This window comes from Onychomys torridus, chromosome 18 (genome assembly GCF_903995425.1).
Source record: "Onychomys torridus chromosome 18, mOncTor1.1, whole genome shotgun sequence".
Lineage (NCBI taxonomy): Eukaryota > Metazoa > Chordata > Mammalia > Rodentia > Cricetidae > Onychomys > Onychomys torridus.
The window spans coordinates 60902966-60928543 of record NC_050460.1 but is presented as its reverse complement, the minus strand read 5'-3'; the positions used below and the strand labels follow the sequence as shown (position 1 = coordinate 60928543).

General features: G+C 43.4%; 1 protein-coding gene across 1 annotated transcript in view; it reads right to left on the bottom strand.

The window, feature by feature from the left end:
- The window catches only part of Tff1 (trefoil factor 1), a 35396-nt gene extending 10410 nt beyond the window's left edge, over positions 1-24986 (bottom strand). Inside the window, exons 1-2 of the mRNA XM_036167175.1 lie at positions 24911-24986; positions 22565-22717 (exon numbers count right to left, since the gene is read on the bottom strand). Coding sequence (XP_036023068.1) covers positions 22565-22717; positions 24911-24986 — 229 coding nt within the window. The remainder of the gene's footprint in view (positions 1-22564; positions 22718-24910) is intronic.
- Between the last annotated feature and the right edge of the window lie 592 nt (positions 24987-25578).

The following is a 25578-nucleotide window of genomic DNA, read 5'->3' as shown; positions in this document are numbered from 1 at the left end:
AGGACTGTGGCCCGAAGAAGCTGTGTAGATTATCCCCAATCCTAGGTTTATGGGATCCTACTTTCACCCATTCACTTCTCACCATCAGCAGGGGCTATGGCGGTGTGAGTGAAACTATCCCCCTTTGGGGTCTTTGAACACTTGGTCCCTAGTTGGTGTCAGTCTTTGGGGAGGTTTAAGAACTGGGTGCGGCTTTGCTGGAGGAAGTATGTCACTCGACATTAAAAGCCTTGTCCCACTTCTGGTTTGCTCTTTCTGTTCCATGCTTGCTTTTGAAGATGGAAGCTCCTGACACCACATCTGCAGCTTGATGCTATGCCTCCCTGACATGATGGACTCATCCCTTTGGAAATTTAAGTCCAACAAACATTTCCTTCTATAAACTGCCTTGGTCAGACAGCAATAAAAAAGTAATTGTCAACTTGACAGATTTAGAATCACCGTGGAAACAAACCTCAGGGCATGCCCATGAAGAGGTTTCTAGATTAGCTTAACCAATGTGGGAAGACCTACCATAACTGTGAAAGTCACCGTCCTTGGGGCTAGTCCTGGACTGAATAGAAAGAAGAAAGCTGGGCGAGTGGAAGCATGCAGCTCTCTCTGCTTCCTGACTGCGGATGCAATGTGACCCCTCAGCTCTCACCACCATGCCTTTCCCACCAGGATGGACTATGTGCCCTGCAACTGTGGGCTCAAACAAGCCTCTTCTTCCTCAAGTAGCTTTGGTTAGGTGTTTTCTTACAGCAACAAGATAAATAACAAATGCAGACTGCATGGTTAGGTAGTCTCCAGACATACTGGAGAGGGAAAGAGCGTCCCTCTGATCCTAACAGCACATGCATGACACGAATATGTGATTGCAGAGCATGGGTGCCATCAGCTGCCAATACCCATGAGCTCTGATCCTGAGTATGCACAGACCTCTTTTCTTGCCATCATTTCCTCAAAGATGTGGTAACACCGCTATTTAGGACTGTGCTTCCACAGTTGCTGGTATTTTGAGTAACAGGTGATTTCAGCCATGTAAGAAGACAACATAGGCCATGCGCAGGTTACCACACCATTCCATCTAAGGATAGTGAGAGTTCACAGGCTTTGTTGTCCTTGGAAGCTCCTAGAGCTTGTCTCTCAGGGACACGGAGGGATGACTGTGTACACTTGTTATAGGGGACAGGTTCCTTCTGTTCCAAGTACATCCTGGTATCTGACTAATATAAAGAGAGAGGGGGGCCACAGGGTTCAGTCCTCCCCTTTTCCTTCGGGGAACCATGTATACTAAACACCTCGGAGTCTTTTGGGAGGAGGGATCCAGTGCTCCAGCCTTCTTTGTTGTGCTCCCTGGTGGGCTAGCTGCCTCCAAAAGGCCCCTTTCCTCACCCCATGAGAGCTCTTAGAGCTACTGACACCTGTGATCTCTCAATGAGGCTGCTCCTCTGTCATGGCCATACCAGACCGGCAGTGGCATTGGCAGCTCCCAATGGCCCAGTGTCCCTTTATTTGGGCTGTGTTAGAACTAAGGTGTTGGGGGGAGGGACTTCCAGCCTCTGCATCTCTTGGCTCTTATTCTATTTTCCAGTTCATTTGTTTGCTGGGGGTGGGTTTGATGCATGACCACACCATCTTTTTATTAACACATTCAGACATGTGACTGCGGGCTCACATCCTAAACCAGTTTCTGTTAGAGGCAGTAAAGGCATTAGTGTGGCTGCCTTGGCAGAAGTGAGGATGTTTCAAAGAGAGGACTGTGTTCCTTCGTTTGGTTGCCTGTAGTGGTTGGCTATTTGAACCATACCCTGAAGCACTGCCCCTGGGATGCACATATGCCCCTCTACCTTGTGGTTTTGGATGCTGAGATCTTGGACCAAGGTGTTCAGTGTAGGACATAGCTCAGCTTTCTCAGACCCTACAATAAATCTCCCATGGTTGTGAGTTTACCCCCAAATAAATTCCTTTGATCATTAAGCTGATTCAGTAGATTGCTAGTGATTTAGTCACATTATTTGGTGCCCAACATAGGGCATGAACTCACAATCCTGGCATTAAGAGTCCCATGCTTTACTGACTGAGCTAGCTAAACCTCAGTGCAGTAAACTGTGGGTCAAGCTTGACCCAGCTTTTTATTTAGATGAGAGGGGACATTGCTTACTTGCTTTAGCCCATAACCACACGGGTACCTCTCCCTCCCGGCCTCCCCACCCTGTGGCTGCCACTGCCCACAGCTCCACTAGCCATACTCAATCTTCCCTGCCATACTGTGGGTGCCTTCCTGGGTTGGTGCATGGTCTCCCATGTCACACCATGGGTGCCTGCCCACGTTGTTGCAAAGTCCTTCCCATCACACCACCCATACAAGCACAGCTGGCCCCATTATTAAACTTGCTCTGTAGCTTTTTAAGCCAAAACAGGTCAAGGTCTTTGGCAGGACCTGCTTCAGTGCTATACCTGTGACATCTGCTTGCTGAACAGCACTACTACACACAAAAACTATCGTAAGGACTGAGATACCAGCAATCAAGGATTTTGTCCAAGATAAAATTGCTTGATAATTATACATCTTAAAACTGATTAATAAATAAACAAATGAATACAATTTTCTTTACAGATTTTGAATACTTCTCAAAAAATGGCAGAAAAAATTACATCACAAGAATTTAAATTTCTTTTGCTTGTATGATGAATGAATTTTTACAGGACATATACAACCTTCCTGGGATGTATCTAATATTCACTATTATAGTATTTAGCATAATAATTCACATCATATCATTGAAAAAATGGCTTAATAATGATAACAAAAATGAGGCACTAATGGGACTGATACAGGCTTTACAAGGTAGTTATGAAGACTTAAGTAAAAAGATTCTTTCTTGGGCTGGAGAGGTGGCTCACAGGTTAAGAGCACTGGCTGTCACTTCCTGAGAATCAGAGACCAGCCCCCAGCTTCTATCCTGCCCTGGAACTCCCACCTGGACCAGAGGTGGGTGCCTGAGGTCACACCCAGAGAGGCCTGCACCTGGGTCACAGCCAGGGGCACCAGATACTCCGGGGAAGACCTGCCCAACTGGGCCCCAAGTTCTGGCCATAGGGCAGGACCCCGCATCCCCACCAGGAAGGTTCCCCCTCTCCAAGACCCTCTGGTGAACCCTACAACCTCCATGCCCTGCCCCCACACCCATCTGCCTGAGAACCCAGCCACTTCCTGAGACTTACAAACCAGCCCCCAGCTTCCACCCTGCCCTGAACTCCCATCTGGACCAGAGGTGAGTGCCTGGGGTTGTAGTCAGAGAGGCAACCACCTCTGGGTCCCAACCCTGGGCACCAGCCATCCCAGGAGGACCTGCCCAACTTGGCCCCAGTTTCTGGCCATTTGTCGGGCCCTGCGGGAAGGCTCCCCTTTTCCAAGACTGCAGGCAGACCCTGCAGTCTCCACACCCTGTCCCTACACCCATTTGCCCAAGACCCCAGCCACTTCCTGAGACTCAGAGACCAGCCCCCACCTCCATCCTGACCCGGAACTCCCATCTGGACCAGAGCTTACATCCTGCCCTGGAACTCCCATCTGGACAAGAGGAGCTCCCATCTGGACAAGATAAGGAGACCCCAGGGACTTCCTGAGACTCAGAGTCCAGCCTCCCAGCTCTTATGTGGCCAGCACTCTCATCTGGACCAGAGCTCCCATCCAGCCCAGAGCTTCCATCTGGACCAGAGAGAGGCTCCCTAATTCTGTCAGCTCTGTCTGGACCAAGTACACTGATAAGACCAAGAACGAATCCATAAGGAGATGGGCAGACGTCAAGGCAGAAGTACATACAACAAAATAAAGAGCAATACAGCATCACCAGAACCTAGGGCTTCTCCAACAGCTAGACCTGAACATCACAGAATGGAAGAAGAAGAAGAAAACAACCTTATAAGTAACATCATGAAGACTCTAGAGCCTTATATAGAAGAAATCAAAAATAAAGTGGAGGAACAGACAAACAAAAAATGGGAAGAACACTATAAAAAACCAGAAGAAAGGACAATTAAAGCAGAAGAAAACAATAAGTCCCTGAAAGAAAATCATGAAAAAGCAAGGGAAACAGTCCAAGACCTGAAAAGGGAAATAGAAAAAATGAAGAAGACACTAGCAGAAGGAATGCTGGAAATAGAAAATCTGAGTAAACAAACAGGAACTTCAGATGCAAGAGATGGAAGAGAGGATCTCCGGTGTTGAAGATACGTTAGAAGAAATAGATTCATCAGTCAAAGAAAACACTAAAACCAACAAAGTCATGACCCAAAATGTCCAAGAAATTTGGGACACCATGAAAAGACCAAACCTACAAATAATAGGGATAGAGGAAGGAGAAGAATACCAACTCAAAGGCACAGAAAATATATTAAACAAGATCATAGAAGAAAACTTTCCCAACTTAAAGAACAAAATGCCTATGAAGATACAAGAAGCCTATAGAACACCAAACAGACTAGACCCCAAAAAAAGTCCCCTTGCCACATAATAATTAAACAACTAAACGTACAGAATAAAGAAAGAATATTAAGGGCAGCAAAGGAAAAAGGCCAAGTGACTTATAAAGGCAAACCCATCAGAATAACACCTGATTTCTCATTGGAGACTTTGAAAGCCAGAAGGACCTGGACAGATATAATGCAGACACTAAGAGACCATGGATGCCAGCCTAGACTAATATATCCAGCAAAACTTTCAATCATCATAGATGGAGTGAACAAGACCTTCCAAGACAAAACCAGATTTAAACAATACTTATCCACAAACCCAGCCCTACAGAAAGCACTAGAAGGAAAATTCCAACCTAAGAAAGGCAGATACACCCATGAAAACACAGGCAATAGATAACACCACAGCAGTAAACCCCAAAGAAGAGAAGTACACACACACTACCACCAAAAAATAAAAATAATAACAGGAACAAACAATCACTGGTCATTAATATCCCTTAATATCAATGGACTTATTTCACCTATAAAAAGACACAGACTAACAGAATGGATATGAAAACAGGACCCATCTTTCTGCTGCATACAAGAAACACACCTCAAATTCAAAGACAGACACCTCCTAAAAATAAAAGGCTGGGAAAAGACTCTCCAATCAAATGGGCTTAAGAAGCAAGCTGGTGTAGCCATCCTAATATCCAGCAAAATAGACTTCAAACTAAAATCAATCAAAAGAGACGATGAAGGACATTACATACTCATCACAGGAAAGATCCACCAAGATGAAGTCTCAATTCTGAACATTTATGCCCCAAACACAAGGGCACCCACATATGTAAAAGAAACATTACTAAAGCTTAAATCACATATAAAACCCCACACATTAATAGTGAGAGACTTCAATACCCCACTTTCACCTCTGGACAGATCGACCAAATTGAAACTTAACAGAGACATAATGGTCTTAACTGATGTTATGGCTCAAATGGACTTAATCAATATCTACAGAACAGTCCACTCGAACAAAAAAGAATATACCTTCTTCTCAGCGCCCCATGGAACCTTCTCTAAAATCGACCACATACTTTGCCACAAAGCAAATCTCAACAGGTACAAAACAATTGGAAGAACCCCCTGTATTCAATCGGACCACCATGGTTTAAAGTTAGATTTCAACAACAACAACAACCTACAGAAATCCTACAATCTCATGGAAACTGAATAATGCTCAACTTAATCACCAATGGGTTAAGGGAGAAATAAAGAAAGAAATTAAAGACTTCCTAGAGATCAACGAAAATGAATACACCACATACCCAAACTTATGGGACACTATGAAAGCAGTGCTAAGAGGGAAATTCATAGCACTAAATGCCCACATAAAGAAGCTGGAGAAATCTCACGCTAGTGATTTGACAGCACACCTGAAAGCCCTTGAACAGGAAGAAGCAAGTCTCCCAGGAGGAACAGACGCCAGGAAATTGAGAGCTAGAATCAATAAAATAGAAATAAAGAGAACAATACAAAGGATTAATGAAACAAAGAGTTGGTTCTTTGAGAAGATCAACAAGATAGACAAGCCCTTATCCAAACTAACCAAAAGACAGAGAGAGAGCATCCAAATTAACAAAATCAGAAATGAAAAGGGGGAAATAACAACAGATAATGAGGAAATCCAGAGAATCATCAGGTCATACTTCAAAAAACTCTACTCCACAAAACTGGAAAATCTAAAAGAAATGGATAATTTTCTGGATAGGTACCACATACCTAAGTTAAATAAAGATCAGATAAACCATTTAAATAGTCCAATAACCCCTAAAGAAATAGAATCAGTCATTAAAAGTCTCCCAACCAAAAAAAGCCCAGGACCAGATGGTTTCACTGCAGAATTCTACCAGATCTTCAAAGAAGACTTAATACCAATACTCTTTAAATTGTTCCACACAATAGAAGCAGAAGGTATATTACCAAACTCCTTCTATGAGGTGGATTCCTAAACCAAATAAAGATGCAACAAAGAAAGAGAACTTCAGACCAATCTCCCTCATGAACATAGATGCAAAAATACTTAATAAAATACTAGCAAACCGAATTCAAGAACACATCAAAAGTATCATACACCATGATCAAGTAGGCTTCATCCCAGGGATGCAGGGATGGTTCAACATACAAAAGTCCATCAATGTAATACACCATATAAACAAACTCAAAGAAAAAAACCACATGATCATCTCATTAGATGCAGAAAAGGCATTTGACAAAATCCAACACCCCTTCATGATAAAGGTCTTGGAGCGATCAGGAATACAGGGAACATACCTAAACATAATAAAGGCAATCTACAGCAAGCCAACAGCCAACATCAAATTAAATGGAGAGAAACTCAAAGCAATACCACTAAAATCAGGAACAAGGCAAGGCTGTCCCCTCTCCCCATACTTATTCAATATAGTACTTGAAGTTCTAGCCTGAGCTATAAGACAACATAAGGAGATTAAGGGGATACAAATTAGAAAGGAAGAAGTCAAGCTTTCCCTATTTGCAGATGACATGATAGTATACATGAGTGACCTCAAAAATTGAACCAAGGAACTGATACAGCTAATAAAAACCTTCAGCAACATGGCAGGATACAAGATCAACTCAAAAAAAATCAGTAGCCCTCCTATATACAATAGACAAACAGGCTGAGAAGGAAATCAGAGATACATCACCCTTTACAATAGCCACAAATGATATAAAATACCTTGGGGTTACTCTAACTAAGCATGTGAAGGACCTATATGACAAGTACTTTAAGTCCCTGAAAAAAGAAATTGAAGAAGATGTCAGAAAATGGAAAGATCTCCCATGCTCATGGATAGGCAGGATTAACATAGTAAAAATGGCGATCTTACCAAAAGCAATCTACAGATTCAACGCAATCCCCATCAAATTACCAACACAATTCTTCACAGATCTGGAAAGAATAATACTCAACTTCATATGGAAAAACAAAAAAACCAGGATAGTCAAAAGAATCCTGTACAATAAAACAACCTCTGGAGGCATCACGATCACAGACCTCAAGCTCTACTATAGAGCTACAGTAATAAAAACAGCTTGGTACTGGCATAAAAACCGACATGTGGACCAATGGAATCGAACTGAAGATCCTGACATTAACCCGCACACCTATGAACATATAATTTTTGACAAAGAAGCCAAAAATGTACAATGGAAAAAAGAAAGCATCTTCAACAAATGGTGCTGGCATAACTGGATGTCAATGTGTAGAAGGCTGCAAATAGATCCATATCTGTCACCATGCACAAAACTTAAGTCCAAGTGGATCAAAGACTTCAACATAAATCCAGTTACTCTGAACCTGATAGAAGAGAAAGTAGGAAGTACTCTTGAACGCATTGGCATAGGAGATCACTTTCTAAATATAACACCGGTAGCACAGACACTGAGAGAAACAATCCATCAATGAGACATGTTGAAACTGAGAAGCTTTTGTAGAGCAAAGGACATGGTCCACAAGACAAAGCGACAGCCTACAGAATGGGAAAAGGTCTTCACCATCCCCACATCTGACAGAGGGCTGATATCCAGAATATATAAAGAACTTAAGAAATTAGACATCAAAATGCCCAACAGTCCAATTAAGAAATGGGCTATAGCACTAAACAGAGAATTCTCAACAGAGGAAGCTCAAATGGCTGAAAGACATTTAAGGAATTGCTCAACATCCCTAATTATCCGGGAAATGCAAATCAAAATGACTCTGAGATACACCTTACACCTGTCAGAATGGCTAAGATCAAAACCACAGAAGACAGTTTATGCTGGAGAGGATGTGGAGCAAGGGGAACTCTCCTACACTGCTGGTGGGAATGCAAGCTTGTACAGCCACTTTGGAAATCAATATGGTGCTTCCTTAGAAAATTGGGAATCAATCTCCCCCAAGACCCAGCTATAGCACTCTTGGGCACATACCCAAGGAATGCTCAATCATACCACTAGGGCATTTGCTCAGCTATGTTCATATCAGCATTGTTTGTAATAGCCAGAACCTGGAAACAACCTAGATGCCCTTCAACTGAAGAATGGATAAAGAAAATATGGTACAGATACACAATGGAGTACTACTCAGCAGAGAAAAACAATGACATCATGAGGTTTGCAGGCAAATTGATGGATCTAGAAAAAAAAATCATCCTGAGTGAAGTAACCCAGACTCAGAAGGATAAACATGGTATGTACTCACTCATAGGAGGATACTAGATGTAAAACAAAGATGACTAGACTGCTACACAACTCCAGGGAGGCTACCTAGAAAACGGGACCCTAGGAAAGACACAGGGATCACTCAATGACAGAGAAATGGATGAGATCTACATGAACAACCTGGACGACAGTGGGAGTAATGAAGGGCAAGATTTGAGGGAAAGAAAGCATAGGGGAGCAGGAGATCCCAGCTGGATCAAGAACAGAAAGGGAGAACGAGGAATAACCAACCATGATAAATGAAGACCACATGAGAACAAGAATAGGCAGAGTGCTGGAGAGGTCCCCAGAAATCCACAATGATACATCCTCTGTAGACTGCTGGCAATGGTCAAGAGAAAGCCTGATCTGACCTAGTCTGGTGATCAGATGGCCAAACACCCTAACAGTCATGCTGGAACTCTCATCCAATAACTGATAGAAGTGGATGCAGAGATCCCCAGCCAGGCCCCAGGTGGAGCATAGGGGAGCAGGAGATCCCAGCTTGACCAAGAACAGAAAGGGAGAACGAGGAATAACTGACCATGATAAATGAAGACCACATGAGAACAGGTATCCAATTGTTGAGAAAGAGGAGGGCCTGTAAGAGCGTGAATTGTTGAGACCAAGATTGCAAAAAGCACAGGGACAAATAGCCAAACGAATGGAAGCACATGAATTATGAACCAAAGGCTGCGGAGCCCCCAGCTGGATCAGGCCCTCTGGATAAGTGAGACAATTGAATAGCTTGAACTGTTTGGGAGGCCCCCAGGCTGTGGGACCAGGACCTGTCCTTAGTGCATGAGCTGGCTGTTTGGAACCTTGGGCTTACACAGGGACACTTTGCTCAGCTTGGAAGAAGGTGACAGGACCTGCCTGTATTGAATCCACCAGGTTTAAATGAATCCCCAGGGGAGTCTTGGCCCTGGAGGAGATGGGAATGGAGGGGAGGGATGGGGGGAAGGTGGGGGTGAGAAGGAGGAGGATAGGGGGAAAAAAAGAAAAACTCAATTTTATTAATATTAATTTAAAAAAAAGGAGCACTGGCTGTTCTTCCAGAGGTCCTGAGTTCACTCCCCAGCAACCACATGGTGGCTCACAACCATCTGTAGTGAGATCTGGTGCCCTCTTCTGGCATGTAGACAGAACACTATATGTGTAATAAATAAGTAAATCTTAAAAAAATTTTTTTAAAAAGATTCTTTCTTTGGAATCTACTAACTTACCACAAGAACATCAGTCCATTAATAATAACTTTACAACCAGATTTAATTCTATTGATAATGAATACAAATACTTAATGGATAAAAACAAAAACTCTTTAGAGTAATGTTACCACTATTCAGACAATTTATAAGGAAGAAAGATTATGGCTAATTGATAAAATAAGGTCTATGGAATCATGTGTTTCAGAAGAACATAAAAAGTTGCATGATTCCATGAACTCTCTAGAATTCTTTACAACAGAGGAGGTTCAAACACTGCAACAGACCCTAGGTGCTTGGTTACAAGCTCTGGAAGAATCTCTCAGTAAAGATGACAATGAATCTGATAAGCAGAAGGGCAAGGCCATAACAGTCATAACATCACCAGATAGCGCTTATACAATGGCTTATCCTGTCACCATTCATGCAAAGTCAGCAGATGATAGACATCTTGAGCCATACTGGAATATATTTTGCAACCTATTCTTATGAGAGATTTTTTAAAAAATTAAGGAAGCAGTGGTCACCTATGGTATACACTCAACATATGTAAAACAGATATTAAATATGTGGTCTTTTACAAATAGAATCATACCAGATGGCTGAAATCAGTTAATCTCAGCTGTTCTAGAATATAGCTAGCAGTTACAATGGAAAAGCTGGTTCAGAGAGAAAGCTATGATCCTGGATCAGCAAGGTAAGATCAGAGGTTTTAAGATCTTCCAAGATCAAATTCTTGGTGAGGGGCATTGCTGATAGAAATGCACAAGCTGCTTTTGATGAGAATACAATGTTCCTATGCCATACAACAGCTTTAAATGTTTGGGGAAAACTTCCAGAACCAGGGAAAACAACTGAGCTATATTTAAAAAAAGAAAAATCTTCTAAGGGTCACAAGAATCATTTACTGATCTCTTACAAAGGCTGACCACAACTGTAAGAAAGGCAATATCAGACCACAATTAAGACAAGTATTAACTCAGTCATTGGCTTTTGATAATGCTAACACAGAATGCAAAAGAATACTTACACCTTTAAAGGTCAGGTCAGCACCTTTGGAGAAATGGATTCAATATATATATGGTGCTGAGTCTCTTAACCATGGTAATGAGGCTTGGATAGGAGAGGCAATTCCCAGAGGTGGAAGGAGGCCTCAAGGTACCAAATGTTTAAGCTGTGGTACACCAGGTCATATGAGAAGAAATTGTACACAGGGTGCTCCTAGAAGCATTACTCCTTCTAGAAATAACCCAAATGGGAGACCTCAACCTTCTGGATTATGCAGAAGATGTGGCAAAGGCTGACATTGGGCTGATGAATGTAGATCAACAATAGATATATGAGACAACCCTTTACTGGTGGGAAATGCCTTGGGGGGCCTCACACAAGCCCCCAAACCAAACATGATCCAAACATTTCTAGCTATTGTGGAAATATTTGGCAAACTTTCATAAGTGAACAAAGACCAAAGCATAGAGTATGAATTAATAGCATTGTTCTGGAAGGCCTGGTAGACACAGATGTGGATATGACTATAATTACACCAAAACCATAGCATCTGAATTGGCCTCTTCAAGAGGTAGATGTCTAATTTCTAGGGACTGGAACTCTATCTCAGATAAAACAGAGTTCAAGATGGGTTGAATGCACAGGGCCAGAAGAACAGAGAGGAAGGCTTACCATATGTGGAAAATGTAGCAGTGAATCTTTGGGGCCAAGATCTGCTACAGCGGTGGACTACCCAGATTAAAATTCCTACAGTCTCAGATATGGAATACAGACTAATCCATGTTTCTAGGAATAACATTATAAGATACTGTTAAAAAAAAAAAAAAAAAAAAAAAACCAGCCACCAACCATTCAGGTTGTACATAAACAGAAAACTGCTGTTGAACTCTCAGAAGTACCAACTGCCCTACTTTTAAAATGGCTAACTGATAAACCTGTCTGGGTTGGACAATAGCCTCTGACAAAAGAGAAACTACAAGCTTTAGAACACCTGGTTCAAGAGCAGTTAAGTGCTCAACACACTGAAGAATCTACTAGCCCTTGGAATTCTCCTGTATTTGTTATTAGAAAGAAGTCTGGTAATTGGAGAATTCTGACTGATCTGAGAGCCATTAATAAAGTAATTCAGCCTATGGGCTTCCTACAGAATGGGAAGCCCTTGCCCTCTCTATTACCCAAAGAATAGCTTATTATAGTTATTGACTTAAAAGACTGTTTCTTTACCATATCTTTACATGAAAAGAATAGAGAAAAATTTGCCTTCACAGTACCAAATTATAATAATTCCCAGCCAGTCAGGAGATATCAATGGAAGGCCCTCTCACAGGGAATGTTAAATAGCCCTACCCTGTGCCAATATTTTGTGCAAAACCATTGGAAATAATTCATTTGACATTTCCACAATCTATAATTTATCATTATATGGATGATATCTTATTAGCTGATCCAAAGTTAGGTACATTAGAGAGCATGTTTGAAGAAGTAAAAAACGTTTTGCCCCACTGGAGACTACAAATTGCTTCTGAAAAGATACAAAGAGGAAATTCTATTAATTACTTGGAATATAAGATATAGCTCCAAAAAAAATTAGACCTCAAAAGGTACAACTCAGGAGAGATCAATTGTGGACCCTTAATAATTTAAAAAAAATTGTTAGGAAGCATTTCCAACTTACAGACAGGCTATCATCAGAATACCTAAATATGGACTAGTAAGTTTGGCTAAAACCATAACCTGGGACAAGGACTTAAATAGTCCAAGAGAATTATAAGCTGAAGCTGAGAAGGAATTGTCTCTAGTAGAAAAGAAAAAACAAGAAGCACATGTGGATCACATGAATCCAGAACTTAAATGTATTCTTGTCATACTCCCCTCCAGACATCCCCCCACAAGGATTCTGATGCAGAGGGAAGATATTATATAAGAAGAATAGATATTTCTACCATGTAAACTGAATAAGAAATTAAAAATTTACATGGAAAAGATTTCTGATTTGACTCTCAAAGGAAATTAAGACTTTGTCAATTGACAGGACTGGGCCCAGCAAAAATTGCAGTACTTTTAACTAATGAGGAGATTTCCTCTTTATGGAAAGATGATGAATACTGGCAGAGAGCCTACAGTAATTTTTTGGGAGAGATTAACAATTGTTATCCCAAAAGCAAGAGAATAGAATTCATAAAAAGAACTGAATGGGTCCTTCCTCATATTGTATGACAAAAGCCAATTTCTGGAGTCCCCACATTCTAAACTGATGCAAATAAATCCAGAAAGACAGGATGTAAATCAGGAGACTTAACTAAAGTGGTTCAAAGCCCATACATTTCTGTACAAAAGGCAGAACTGTATGCCACTCCTATGGTACTAATGGACTTCATGGAACCCCTCAATATTGTCACTGACTTTCAATATGCAGAGAGAGTTGTTTTACATATTGAAACTGCTGAATTTATTACTGATAATACTGAATTAACTCCACTATTTATACAATTACAGGAACTTATCGAAAATAGGGAACATTCTCTCTATATAAAACACACATCAGATCCCATAAGGTCTGCCGGGTCCTCCAGTACAAGGTAATGATGAGATTGATCAAATATTCCTAGATAATGTGCTAGAAGCCTCAGAATTTCATTAAAAACACCATGTAAATAGCAAGGGTTTGAAGAAGGATTTCTCCATCACTTGGCAACAAGCCAAGGAAATTGTGAAAAAAAAAAAAATGTCCTACTTGTTCCTTCTATAACCAAGCTCCATTACCCACAGGAAGCAATCCAAAAGGTATACAAAGAAATTTGACAGATGAATGTGTTCCATTTCACAGAATTTGGAAGATTAAAACATGTACACTGTAGTGAGCCATAAGAATATGAAATAGAAGTCCAGCTGTATATTATAAGTTATACTTTGACACTATCAAGGGTCAGTCAAGTGGAAAGCCAATCAGCAAGGACTATTGGTGTTATGAAGCTTAATATTCAGTTGTGACTTGCTATGAATTTCTTGTGCTCATAATTCTCCTAAAATGTATGTGTGTGTATCTCCATTTCAAAGCACCTGGATAGTCACATAGACAGAACTTTTTGCCTCTAAGCTCCAGGTCCCCTCTTTAGCATTTGTTTTGGGTATCTGTCATTTGCAAATACCCTCCCTGAGCTACTTCCTAAGATAGAGTCAACCCCAAACAAAGCCTTAAAAGACAAGCAAGGAACAGACAGCTACCAGGCCATCTGTTAGATTCTTGAAACCCCCTCAACTAAGGTAACCTCTTAGATCAAAAGAGTTTTCCTCTTACCAGGCATTTCAAGCTGTGATGCAGATTGACTAGCTATCAGTACTCCTCTCCCGCCCTGTCAGAAAACTGGCAGCAGAGGAAAAAACTGAGTTTTAACTTTTAGTGACCTACAGACCTTCCCTATCCTGTCACCTGTAAGTTTATAGTTGAACACAGTTATGATAAACTCGTAATGCCTTCATGTAACCACAGTAAGGGTATATTTATAGCACATAAATTCCTTTTCTGGTTTACCCCAAATGCTAACTGACTTTACTCTTATCTCTCCCCTTTTGGGTTGCAAATAAAATTGCCAGGAAGCCTCTACTGGTGACTGTTGGTTATTTGTGGTGCTCTTACCTGTGAGGAAACATCAGGAAACATGACAGAATCCACTAACAAGAGTTTTATTAAGATAAGGGAGAGAGACAGATGTGCATAGGCCTGTGCAAAGACACGTGAGTGAAGATGGGAGGCTGGGCCACACCTGCGCACACAGGCCCATGTGGCTATTCCATGCATGCACATAGATCACATGGTTGTGCAGTGCACTTTATGCAACCATGCAAAGCCACGGGGTCCTGGTCACACAAGATGTTTTGACCTGGAAATGACTAGGTAGAAGTGACTAGGTCTGGCCGGGCATGCGCAACCATGCCCAACCATGGGGGCCTGTTGTGAATCCATATCATCCCGGACTCCTGGTTTAAAAAAAAAAAAAAAAAAAAAAATTGTGATGAATGGGTATGGGGTGTCATTTCTCTCAAAGACTGCTTCTGGCTGAATGATGGACATCGGTTGGCCCTTGGAAAATGGGAAGGGTAGCTTTTGAAGTCCTGAGATGATGGTGGGAGTCCTGGAATGAAGTTCTGTCATCCCTTGTTCTGCAGCTGTCCATCCTTCATGGTGTGGCTGGGAACCTTTTGTCTGACAAGATACTGGTGACGTAGAAAAAGCTTAGAGAGAAAAAAATCATTATTGTTTTATTTTTTGGAGTTGACAATTATCTGAGGTAGAGCCAGCCTGTCCAGGTGGAGACATGTTAAAAAGGTGGCTGTGAGAGAATTAATGATTATTATGGTGTTTTAGAACTCTGTTTAATTTTTACCTGAGACAAGCTTTATTAGAGGTAGTCTATTTAAGGCACCTGTTCCCTTCATTAGTTTAGCATTCAGGAAACACAGGTGATCAATTGCTGAGTATTTAACAATGATAGACTGTTACATTACATTTTTCCTTATGGCCTGGATATTTTTGATGGTCCTTTTGCTCTGTGTGGCCCTAGTTGGGAAAGGAAGGAGTGATACCTTCTTCCTCTGGAATTGGTGACAAGGCAATGGATCCTGATGTCCTCTGGAGCTTGAGAGAACAAGACCCTGTTCGTTTTACTGTATATAAAGAGAGATTTTTTTCAGGGATGGAGGTAAGATAAAAGGTTTCAGATGAGACAGGTGGACCCAGTGAGGAAAGCCCTAGAGTTTAGCAGCTGTAGGAGTCACAAGAATTACCTTGAAGGGTCCCTGCCACTTAGGGGAAAGGGATGAAGGGCTCTGGCCTGGAGGAAAAAGAAGAAGCTAATCCCCGATGTGGGTTGGAGGTGGGCAAGGATTGTCACATGGCTGGGGTAAGGAGTAGTTTGAGAAGCTCCATAGGATAGACCTTAGGTGACATAGCAGGGGAGTTAACAGGCTATCTGGAACAGTTGGAGGGTTGGATTGAAGACAACACACCCCCACCATTGGGCATAGTTGTGCATGCCCGGCAGGACCTAGTAACTTCCGCCTAGTCATTTCAGGGTCAAAACGTCTCACGTGAACAGAACTCCGTGGCTTTGCGTGGTTGCGTAAAGTACACAGCACAATCATGTGGTCTATGAACATGGGTGGAATAGCCACATGGGCCTGTCTGCCCAGGCATAGGCCAGCCTCCCAGCTCCATCTTTACTCACGTGTCTTTTCCACAGGCCTGTGCACATCTGTCTCTATTTCCTATCTTAATAAAACGCTTGTTAGTGGATTCTGTCATGTTTCTTGATGTTTCCTCACAGGGTAAGAGCACTGCAAATAACCAACAGGGACCCCTACAATCTTTTGCTGTATACAAAACATAAGGTGTTACTGCTTGGGATAGGATGTAGACCAGTCCCAGGAGAAGGGGAGAAAAGGAAGGAAAGGCACCAAAGAAAGGAGAGATTGGAGAAAGTTGAACTGGTGCTTAAGTGATGGTGACTGACAATAAACTAATTGAGTGAAAGAGCTCTGAGCAACTGGATTCATTCCTGCGTCGATGGTAGCATCTCTCCTGGACCCCTGGAATTGTATAATTTTAAGGATGGACCCTTAAATATTATACAAAAGTACACCATACCATTGACACCTATTCAGGATTTCAATGGGCAACTCCAATGAGTTCTGAAAAGGCTGATTCTCTGATTACACACCTATTAGAAGTCATGGCTATCATGGGAATACCTGTACAAATTAAGACCGACAATGCCCCAGCATATGTATTAAATAAAATGAGACAGGGTTTTTTTTTTGCATATTACAATATAAAGCATATTACAAATATACCACACAATCCTACAGGCCAAGCAGTCATAGAAAGATCTAATCGAACTTTAAAGGATATGCTAAATAAACAGAAAGAGGTAACAATGACTCCTAGAAACAGATTGCATAATGCTTTATTAACCTTGAATTTTCTCAATGCTGATGAGAAAGGGACAACAGCTGTGGAGAGACATTGGACAACAGAAAAAACTCCTGAGCTAAACCAACCAGTTTACTTCAAAGATGTGTTTACCTCAGAATGGAAACCAGGATACATCCTACATTAGGGAAGAGGTTTTGCTTTTGTTTCTGCAGAAGAAAAGCTATGAATACCAACAAAATTAATAAATATTTGATCTAAACAGGAGAAATCCCTTGATGAGGAGAAGTAATAACTCATCCACCAATATGGCATCTCTACAAGTTCTAAGAAAAACTCAACAAACAAGGGTTGGGGCAGGGTTCTGTTTTCTGTCTTTATAGGATAATAGAAATACCCATCTTCCAGGAATCATAAGGCCTTGGATACTCAGATATCTACAATAGAAGGAAAGAATCTATTGGTACCAATATACACAGAGTAATATCTCACTGCCTAACATCTATATCTCTTTAACTCTAGAAAAGTTATGGTCCCAATTCAATTATAAATCAAGCTGGCTTTGGAGTTGGAATGTGGCTCTCTCCTTCTCTAAACCCAAGCATATTGCTAAAGGAAAAATCAGGAGATTCTGTCTCATATCGGAAGAGCCAACTGGTGTGAGACAGAAGAAAACCAATAATCTAGGGACCATAGTTGTCAAGATTCTATTTCTTTCCATGCTTGTCCTTGCTTTTGAAGAATTCTTTCTCTATCCAAAATCAATACAAACTTTCCACTTTGATGTTAAAAATGTTCAAATCTTCCACAATAAAAAATAAGTCTTTCCAACAGCAATCTCTGAAGTCTCCAGAATGAAGATGGGGCCCCACAACAATGACTCTACCCAGTCCAGAATGATGCTGAGATACTCATGAACATTACTTGATGGTCAGCCTTGGACTAAAAACTCTCCAGGACAGTTCCAAGATGAGATGGTCCATCATACTACACTTCTAGCCAGAATCTCAGACAACCTTACCCCTTACTCTGAGATTGGCTGCAAAATCTACAGTTTGTCCAATTGCGACCTAACTATCTGAGCTTTATTACAGGAACCCACAGAGATTCTGTCGCCCCCTAACAACAGGAAGTGATTCTAAGGAAATGATGCCCCTTCTCCCAAAGGTTTCATGTTGCTCAGGGTTATGGATGATGGTTATAGGGTTGAGGGTGGAAGAAAATATTATACTCAGTATTCTCCTCAAGAAAAGAAAAAGGGAAATGGATAGATATAAGACATTAAGGTAGATTATTGTATATACTAGTAAACTAATTTAGTAAAACATCAGCCTTAGATAATTTGTACTGTTATGGATTCTGTAGCAGGAATATTAAATGGTCTTATTAATAAAAATAAACCTGAGGCCAGTTATTGGGGTAAATGCTGGAAGATTAGAGACACAGAACAAGCCACAGCTACCTTACCTTGCTAGTTCCTCAGCTGGTCTTGTTTCCTCAGACTGCAAGCTTCTGAGTCCTCATCCAAAATGGCTCTCAGCTGAACTGCTGCTCCAACGCCTAAAAGCTTAACCAGCCAAATGCTCAACTAGCCAAATGCTTCTAGTTTCTGGTCTTCACATCTTATATAATCTTTCTCTTTCTGCCTCCACTCCCTGGGATTAAAGGCTTGCTTTCTGGGATTAAAGGTGTGAGTCACCATGCCTGGCTGTTTCCAATGTGGCCTTGAACTCACAGAGATCTGCCTGGTTCTGGCTGCCCAATGCTGGGATTAAAGGCGTGTGCTACCACTGCCTATTCTCATGTTTAATATTGTGGCTGTCCTGTTCTCTGACCCCAAATAAGTTTATTTTGGGGAACACACAATATTTCAGGGAACACAATACCACCACAAGATTCTTTTTTTCTTTATTAAGAAATTTTTCTACTCATTCCAGATACCATTCACAGATCCTATCTCTTCCCTCCTCCCACCCCCCAGCCCTCCCTCCCAAGCCACCCCACATCCCCCAAATCAAGGTCTCCCATGGGGAATCAGCAGAGCTTGGCATACTGAGCCTAGGCAGGTTCAAGTCCTTTCCTACTGTCCCAAAGCTGCGCAAAGCATCACACAACAGTCACTGGGCTCCCAAAAGCCTGCCCATGCACCAGGGATAGATCCCGATCCCCCTGCCTGGGTGCCCCCCAAACAATTATCCTACATATCCAGAGGGCCTAGTCCAGTCCCATGGGGGCTCCACAGCCACCAGTCCACAGTTCATGGGCTTCCACTAGTGTGGCTGGTCATCTCTGCATGTCTTCTCATCATGATCTCGACATCCCTCGCTGTAGAATTTCTCCTCTCTCTCATTGATTGCATTCCCCGAGCTCAGCCTGGTGCCTGGCCATGGATCTCTGCATCTGCTTCCATCAGTCACTGAACACAGGCTCTCTTAGTCCCATCGGATGCAGGAGGATGTTCTTGTATATTGATACAAGTGTAAACTATTTTTATATTCCTATTTAAGACAATTTGTATATTGATACAAATACAGAACTGTACTTGTTGTAATGTACATATATTTCTACTCCTATTTGAAATATTTTGTATATTGATACAAATGAAAAATTATATTTGTCATACTGTATGTATGTTCCACCTCTGTTTAGGATATTTTATATACTGATACATATTTAGGATTGTTGTCACATTGCATATTGCACTATACATTTCTACCTCTAAGATATTTTTTGTGTTGTCACAATTTTGAGGTCATTGTCTTTTTACTGTACATTTGTTTATAGACTGTTTACCTTGTTTATATGAAGGCTTAGTCCTCAGGCTATTTAGGTAGAGAAGACTTACAGATTTATAGTCACCTATGCTTGTCATCTCTATAGTTACGTTAGTTAGGTTGTCCAGATTTACAGATACATGGATTAGATGGACAGGTAATCTTCAAACAATTCATAGACCTAGAGAATGTAACATTTAAATAACTTAGAATTCTGTTGACATGAGACACGATTGCTTCTGGTAGCACCGATCTGATCCTGAGAGAATGTTGGGCTTTTAAGACACTCCATTTGGAGGTTTGTCTTCTTCCTGGTGCATAATGTCCTGCTGGGCAAAGAACTGCCCTTGCCTCCACTGCTGACAGTATGAACGCTGTCCTTTCTGGACTAGCAGGACACAAGGAAAAAAGACTACTGAACTCTGCCAAGACAGGGTAAGATTGTCTTTTAAAATTCCTGTTTCTGAAAATTGTCTGTCAGATATTCTAGGCCTATAGCTAAATTGGATGCCCCAATGGTGCTGAGAAACTTTAGGTGACTGTCTAGGCTGCCAGCTGTCTCTGTCTTTTCTCAAAAGATTTCTGAAAGTTGCCTGTGTGCATTTCCCGTTTTCTCAGGTGTTATTATATTCCTTCTCAGGTCTTTGAGGGGTTTGAAGACTAACAGTTACAGTTACAATCTTCTTGTATCTTAGCTAGAGCATACTAAGTACTAGATTCGGATTCTTCAGGATGGGACACTTTTTGGAACAATCTCTCTAACATGCCATTTGCCTCTGTTCTGGACATCTCTGGATATTAGTATGCGTCTCTTGTTTGATGTTGTTCTTATTGGTTATAGTTCCATTTGTTTATGTCATTCATTAACCTTTATAGCTCCTTGATAATCATTCCTATTGTATATAGTTTTGTGTTATTTTCTTATTTAGACAAAAGGGGGAGACGTAGTATGTAGCTGTTTGAGCCATGCCCTGAAGTGCCTCCCGAGTGAGGCAGCTGTGGCTGTTACATCTGTCTATGAAATGAGGTACCTGCCCCTGGGGTGTGGCCACTGGGGACCCTTAAGACCTGGGATATACATATGCCCCCTTTTTTGGCTACCGCATGGTTTTGGATGCTGAGATATTGGACCAAGCCGTTCAGTGTGGGACATAGTTCAGCTTTCAGCTTTCTTAGACCCTAAAATAAATCTCCTGTGGTTGTGAGTTTACCCCCCAAATAAATTCATTTGATCATTAAGCTGATTCAGTGGATTGCTAGTGATTTAATCACATTAGTTACCAGATTGAGACATACACCCCAAAGGAATTGGAATTCCCCCAGGAACCTCATGTGGGGAAAGGAAAGGCTGAAGCCTGGTGCTAGCCAAGGGAGAAACTTGTCTCCTTGGAAGAGATTTACCACCTGTCAGACCATCTGAAAAACTGGAGCCCAGACAAGGTGGTGGATGGAACCACATTTTGACCGTATTGCTTAGCTGTGCATACTTCTTGCCCTCTATTTAAGACTAAACTTTGTCTCAGGATCCCAAAGATGGGTTAGGGATGGAGGGTCACTGGACCTCTTTGTCCCTCTTCCCAGTGGGACCACATTAAGTGGACCTCTTCCTTCTGCTTTTCGTTGTTGTCTCTGTAATGGTCCTCCCAAGGACCAGAGGCTGATCCTGGTTTGTTAGAGTTCACAGTAACTCTAGAGACATTGGAAGATAAGTCTCAGCTCTTGGTCAGTCCCTCCTGGCTTGGATGTCTGAGGAGCTCTCATGGGGCAGTTGTGCTGGAAGCCTGTGAGGTCCCTCAGCATGACCCTGAGACCTCTGTCCTGGGCCTCAGCACCAACGATAGGCAACAACACTACATCAGCTACAGGATGTGTCTGACATACTTCTTCCTCCCAGCTGCCCATCCCTGCCTCCCTCCCCTACACAGTTCCAGCTAAGGGCTGATCCATGACAAGGAGTTAGCACCCAGAATATTGCATTTGACTATCAAAGAGAGGAAGGTGGCTTGTGTTTTTTAAAAGAATGAACCAACACGGAATAACATTCATCTCTTTTAATTCTCAGGCCGAATTTGAGTTCTAAAAGGCAGAGAGGTTGGACTGAGTCATCAGGCCAGATCCAGCCACAGAACAGGTGTATATGCAGTGGGTGGGCCAGATGGCTCCAGTGCCCGGGTGGTACCAAATCTTGATGTAACCGGCTCTCTCAGATGGACTCTAGAAGGGACAGTCCTCTAAAGGGAGAAGAGACAACAAAAGGTCCTCATGAGTGTTGTCTTTCTCTTTAAACAACTGTAGGAAGCTTTGACTCAAAGTGCTTATAGGAAAACTCTTCATGAAACACAAACTATCAGGACTAGGGAAATGGCTCAGTTGGCAAAGTGTTCACCTTGCAAGCAAGAAGACCTGAGTTCGATCCCCAGCCCCACACAAGAAGTTGCACTGTGGGAAATGCTTATAATCCCAGTACTGAGGAGATGGAGACAGGAGGGTCCCTGAGGCTTGCTGGCCAGCCTACCTACTCATCCCAGGGAAAGAACCAGTCTCAGGAGAGACCCCATCTCAGGAGAGAAGGTGCATGAGGTTGACCTCTGGCCTCTGCACACATGCATGCACGTATGTGCATGCACACAAATGCACACAGAGACGCTGTCTTGGCATGTTCTTGCCATCCCCTTCCCTCCTGCTCCAGCCAGCATTCCCAAGGATGTTGCTTGGATTCAGACTTGACAAACTGCCAAGTAACAGTGGGCCCCTCCCTTGCCAGACTTTCAGCCCTGACCCTTCACCCCTAGACCTGGATTCAGCCATGTCACAGGCATCCAGGGACCTCCAGACAGGCAAAGACCTACCAGTGACCCTGACTGGCCCAGTCTCATGTAGTTCTCCCTACTAACTAAATCCTCACCCCCTACTGTGTTGAGAAGTGACCATACCTTCCGGAGGGCTTTCGATGACCAGAGGTTGGAAGCACCATGGGAAGCCACGGACAGTGTCATCGAAACAGCAACCTCTTTGTTTGCACTGCTCAGCAGTAACACCGGGGAAGCCACAGTTTACCCTTTCCCGGGGGGTCATGGTACATGTTTCTACTGTAAAGACAAAAGCAGAGGAAAGTCATGGGCTGGATTCCTGAAGTTGTCCACGCTCTTGGCAGCTTCCTTCTGTGAGGAAACAGGACACTGCCTGATGAGAGCCAGGTTTGACTACGCAAAGGGACATCCTCATTTGCAGATGTAGGAAGTCTGACACATGGGGGCGGGGGGAGGCGTAGGGAGGACAGTTCCAGGGCCCAGGCTTGCACAGCCGCACCTGCTAGGTGATAGATGTACCGTTCTCTTATTAACCTCTGCAGTTGGTCAGTGACCTATACTCGCCTATTCAATAGATACTTACTGAACAGTATGCATTCTGGCTATGTGTAGGAACTGGCTTGGCAAAAGCCAGATACTGTGCCCAGTGACAGAACACAGCGATGAAGGCATAGGTCTTGCCATTCCCTTCCTTTTGTGCCAAGAAGCTGGTGAGCATTCCCAAAGATGTATCTTTGCTTCAGATTTGACAAACAGCCGAGTAAAGGAGGACCCCTTGCCAGACCTAGACCTGGATTCAGAGGCTGATAGACCCATGGAGGACGTGAGCCACACAGAACAACCGTCCCAGTGTGCGGAGGATAAGCATGGGTATGGTAGTATCACTCGTGGGGGTGGAGGACCATAAGACTGAAGGAAGCAGAGATGGCATCTCATCAGAGGAGGCTGGGTGGGTGACAATAGGTGTCCCAAGCAGATGTCAGAGTCCAGAGGCCGGGGCATGCATCGGGGCCTGCTCCCAGGGCTGTTTTCCTTGTGTGGGGATCTATTGAAATGTTCTTGAAGAACTGGCTCCTATCTCTCAGGATACGATCAGGACCTGCTATCCACTTGCTGGTGGCCTCTGAGGGGCCACCGGCCTCCAAGCTTCAGTTCTATTATAAAGCTAAGGTGACCACTGGCCACCCAACAGGATAGTCAGGGGTCACAGGTCCTAAAGCAATTGAGAATCAGCAGTCAGGAGGGGGGGGAGGGGGGTTCTGCTCTCCGGTGGCCTCCAATTCTCTTTCCCAGCGGGATTTAAAGATCTCTGACCTGCTTCACACATTTGTGGCCAATGAGGGAATCATTGAAAGTGACTTCCCTTCAGGATCGGCACAGGCAGCCACTATATTCTATAGGATGTATCTTTATAGATCTACAGATATTTCTCTATGGAAACAGGGTCAAGGACACCATGACCCAGGAACAGGTGTTGAGCCCTGGTCCAGGGAATGGGGCAGAGGAAAGGAAGGAGACAGCAAGATGGATGGAACTGGGGCGGGGTGAGGTGCTGGAGAAAGCACAGAACAGCAGAGGGAGGCACCCCTGCTCTCTTCACCTTCTACTCCAAAGCCATTTCTCCCTCAGGTTCATCCCTCACCCCCGACTGGCTCCTTGTTTCCAGCCACGGGCTGATGCAGTAACATGGTACTTCCTCCTCCCTGCTCTCCCAACTACCTGCTCCCACTTAAGGGGCACAGAAAGTGCTGGAAGATAAGCAGAGAGCCCTAAACTCTTCTCTCATGCTCATAGAAATCCTTGACTTGGAAACTTTCCTGTTCCCTCTCCCCTAACGCTGTGTCTAAGAATCAAGCTCGTCACAGCCAGGGAAGCACAGCTTGCACACAGCCACTGTCACACGGTCGCTGTCACACTGTCGCATGCCTGTTGGGGCAGACACTGTTCCCATTCTACAGGCAAAGCAGCTGACACAAGGTCACGGGTCACAGGGCCCTCCATCCCCAGGAGCGATGACACAGGGCTATAGGAGGGGGTTGGATCCCAGAGCGGGGTGCATCCTAGGGATCCAGGGGCTCAGGGTATGGATGGATCTCTTGAAGGTCCAATCACAAGTACTTGGGCAGGGCTGCCTGCCTGGGAGAGGCTGGCAAGGGCATGTGGGCCTTGCTCTAAACCACCAAATGTTGTGTTTAGACTTGAGGCTCTAAGAACAGTATGACATTGACATCAGCAAGGGAGGAGGGAGCCCAGCTGCAAAGCTCCATTGTCCCCACACTCTCACAGGTCCCCGGGCCCCACCCCACTGCGCCAGACTTTCTTCTTTTGTGATCTTGTAAACTGGGTAATAGCCTTCAAGGACCCAGACCAGCGGTTGCATAGGGGATGGCTAGAAATAACAGGTCACAACAGTTTCTGGGCCCGATGTCTATGGCCGTGACCAGTGGGAAACAAGGGGGTTCGTCTTACCTACATGGTCCTGAGCGAGGCTGCTGAGGGCCAGCATGAGGACCATAGCGAGGACACAGGTCACCTTGTGCTCCATGGCAGCTTCACAGGAAGACCACGAGTGACAGATGAGCCTCTGCTAGAGTTCTTGGCTTTATACTGCTGGCCTATTTGCCTAGAGTGAGATATCATTTGCTGAAGGAGGGTCCACGCTGAGTAAGATTACAAAGTGTTTCTGAGATACAGTCATGGGCTGAGAGTGCTGATATAGGAAGGCTAATCCCTCTCCTAAGATACAATGGGTAGCCAGTGTATCACCTCCTGTTGGGCTTTGCTTCCTCCACCAGAGCTGATTCATAGCAAGAGACCACACAGGAAGTGCCTGTCTCAACAACGCCCCAGGAAGAACCAATGAGCCCCCATCCGCTGACGCTGTTCTTCCAAAGTGGGTATCTGCGTAGTGTCAGCTACTTGGAGGATCCAGGTCAGCTGGTGGCTGAAGTGTGTGGCTGGACAAGATGAGAAGGGGAAATAATGGGCTAGCTCCCTGCTGGCATGGTTCTTTCTGCTCTAGGGATGAACCTCTAGGCTGCATCTTTGGGGCATTTGCTTCGTCCTTACACGGGCATATGTGAGCAAGGCATTCTTAGGTCCCTTACTGGGGAAACCTGCTCAGTGGGGGCCTGTCC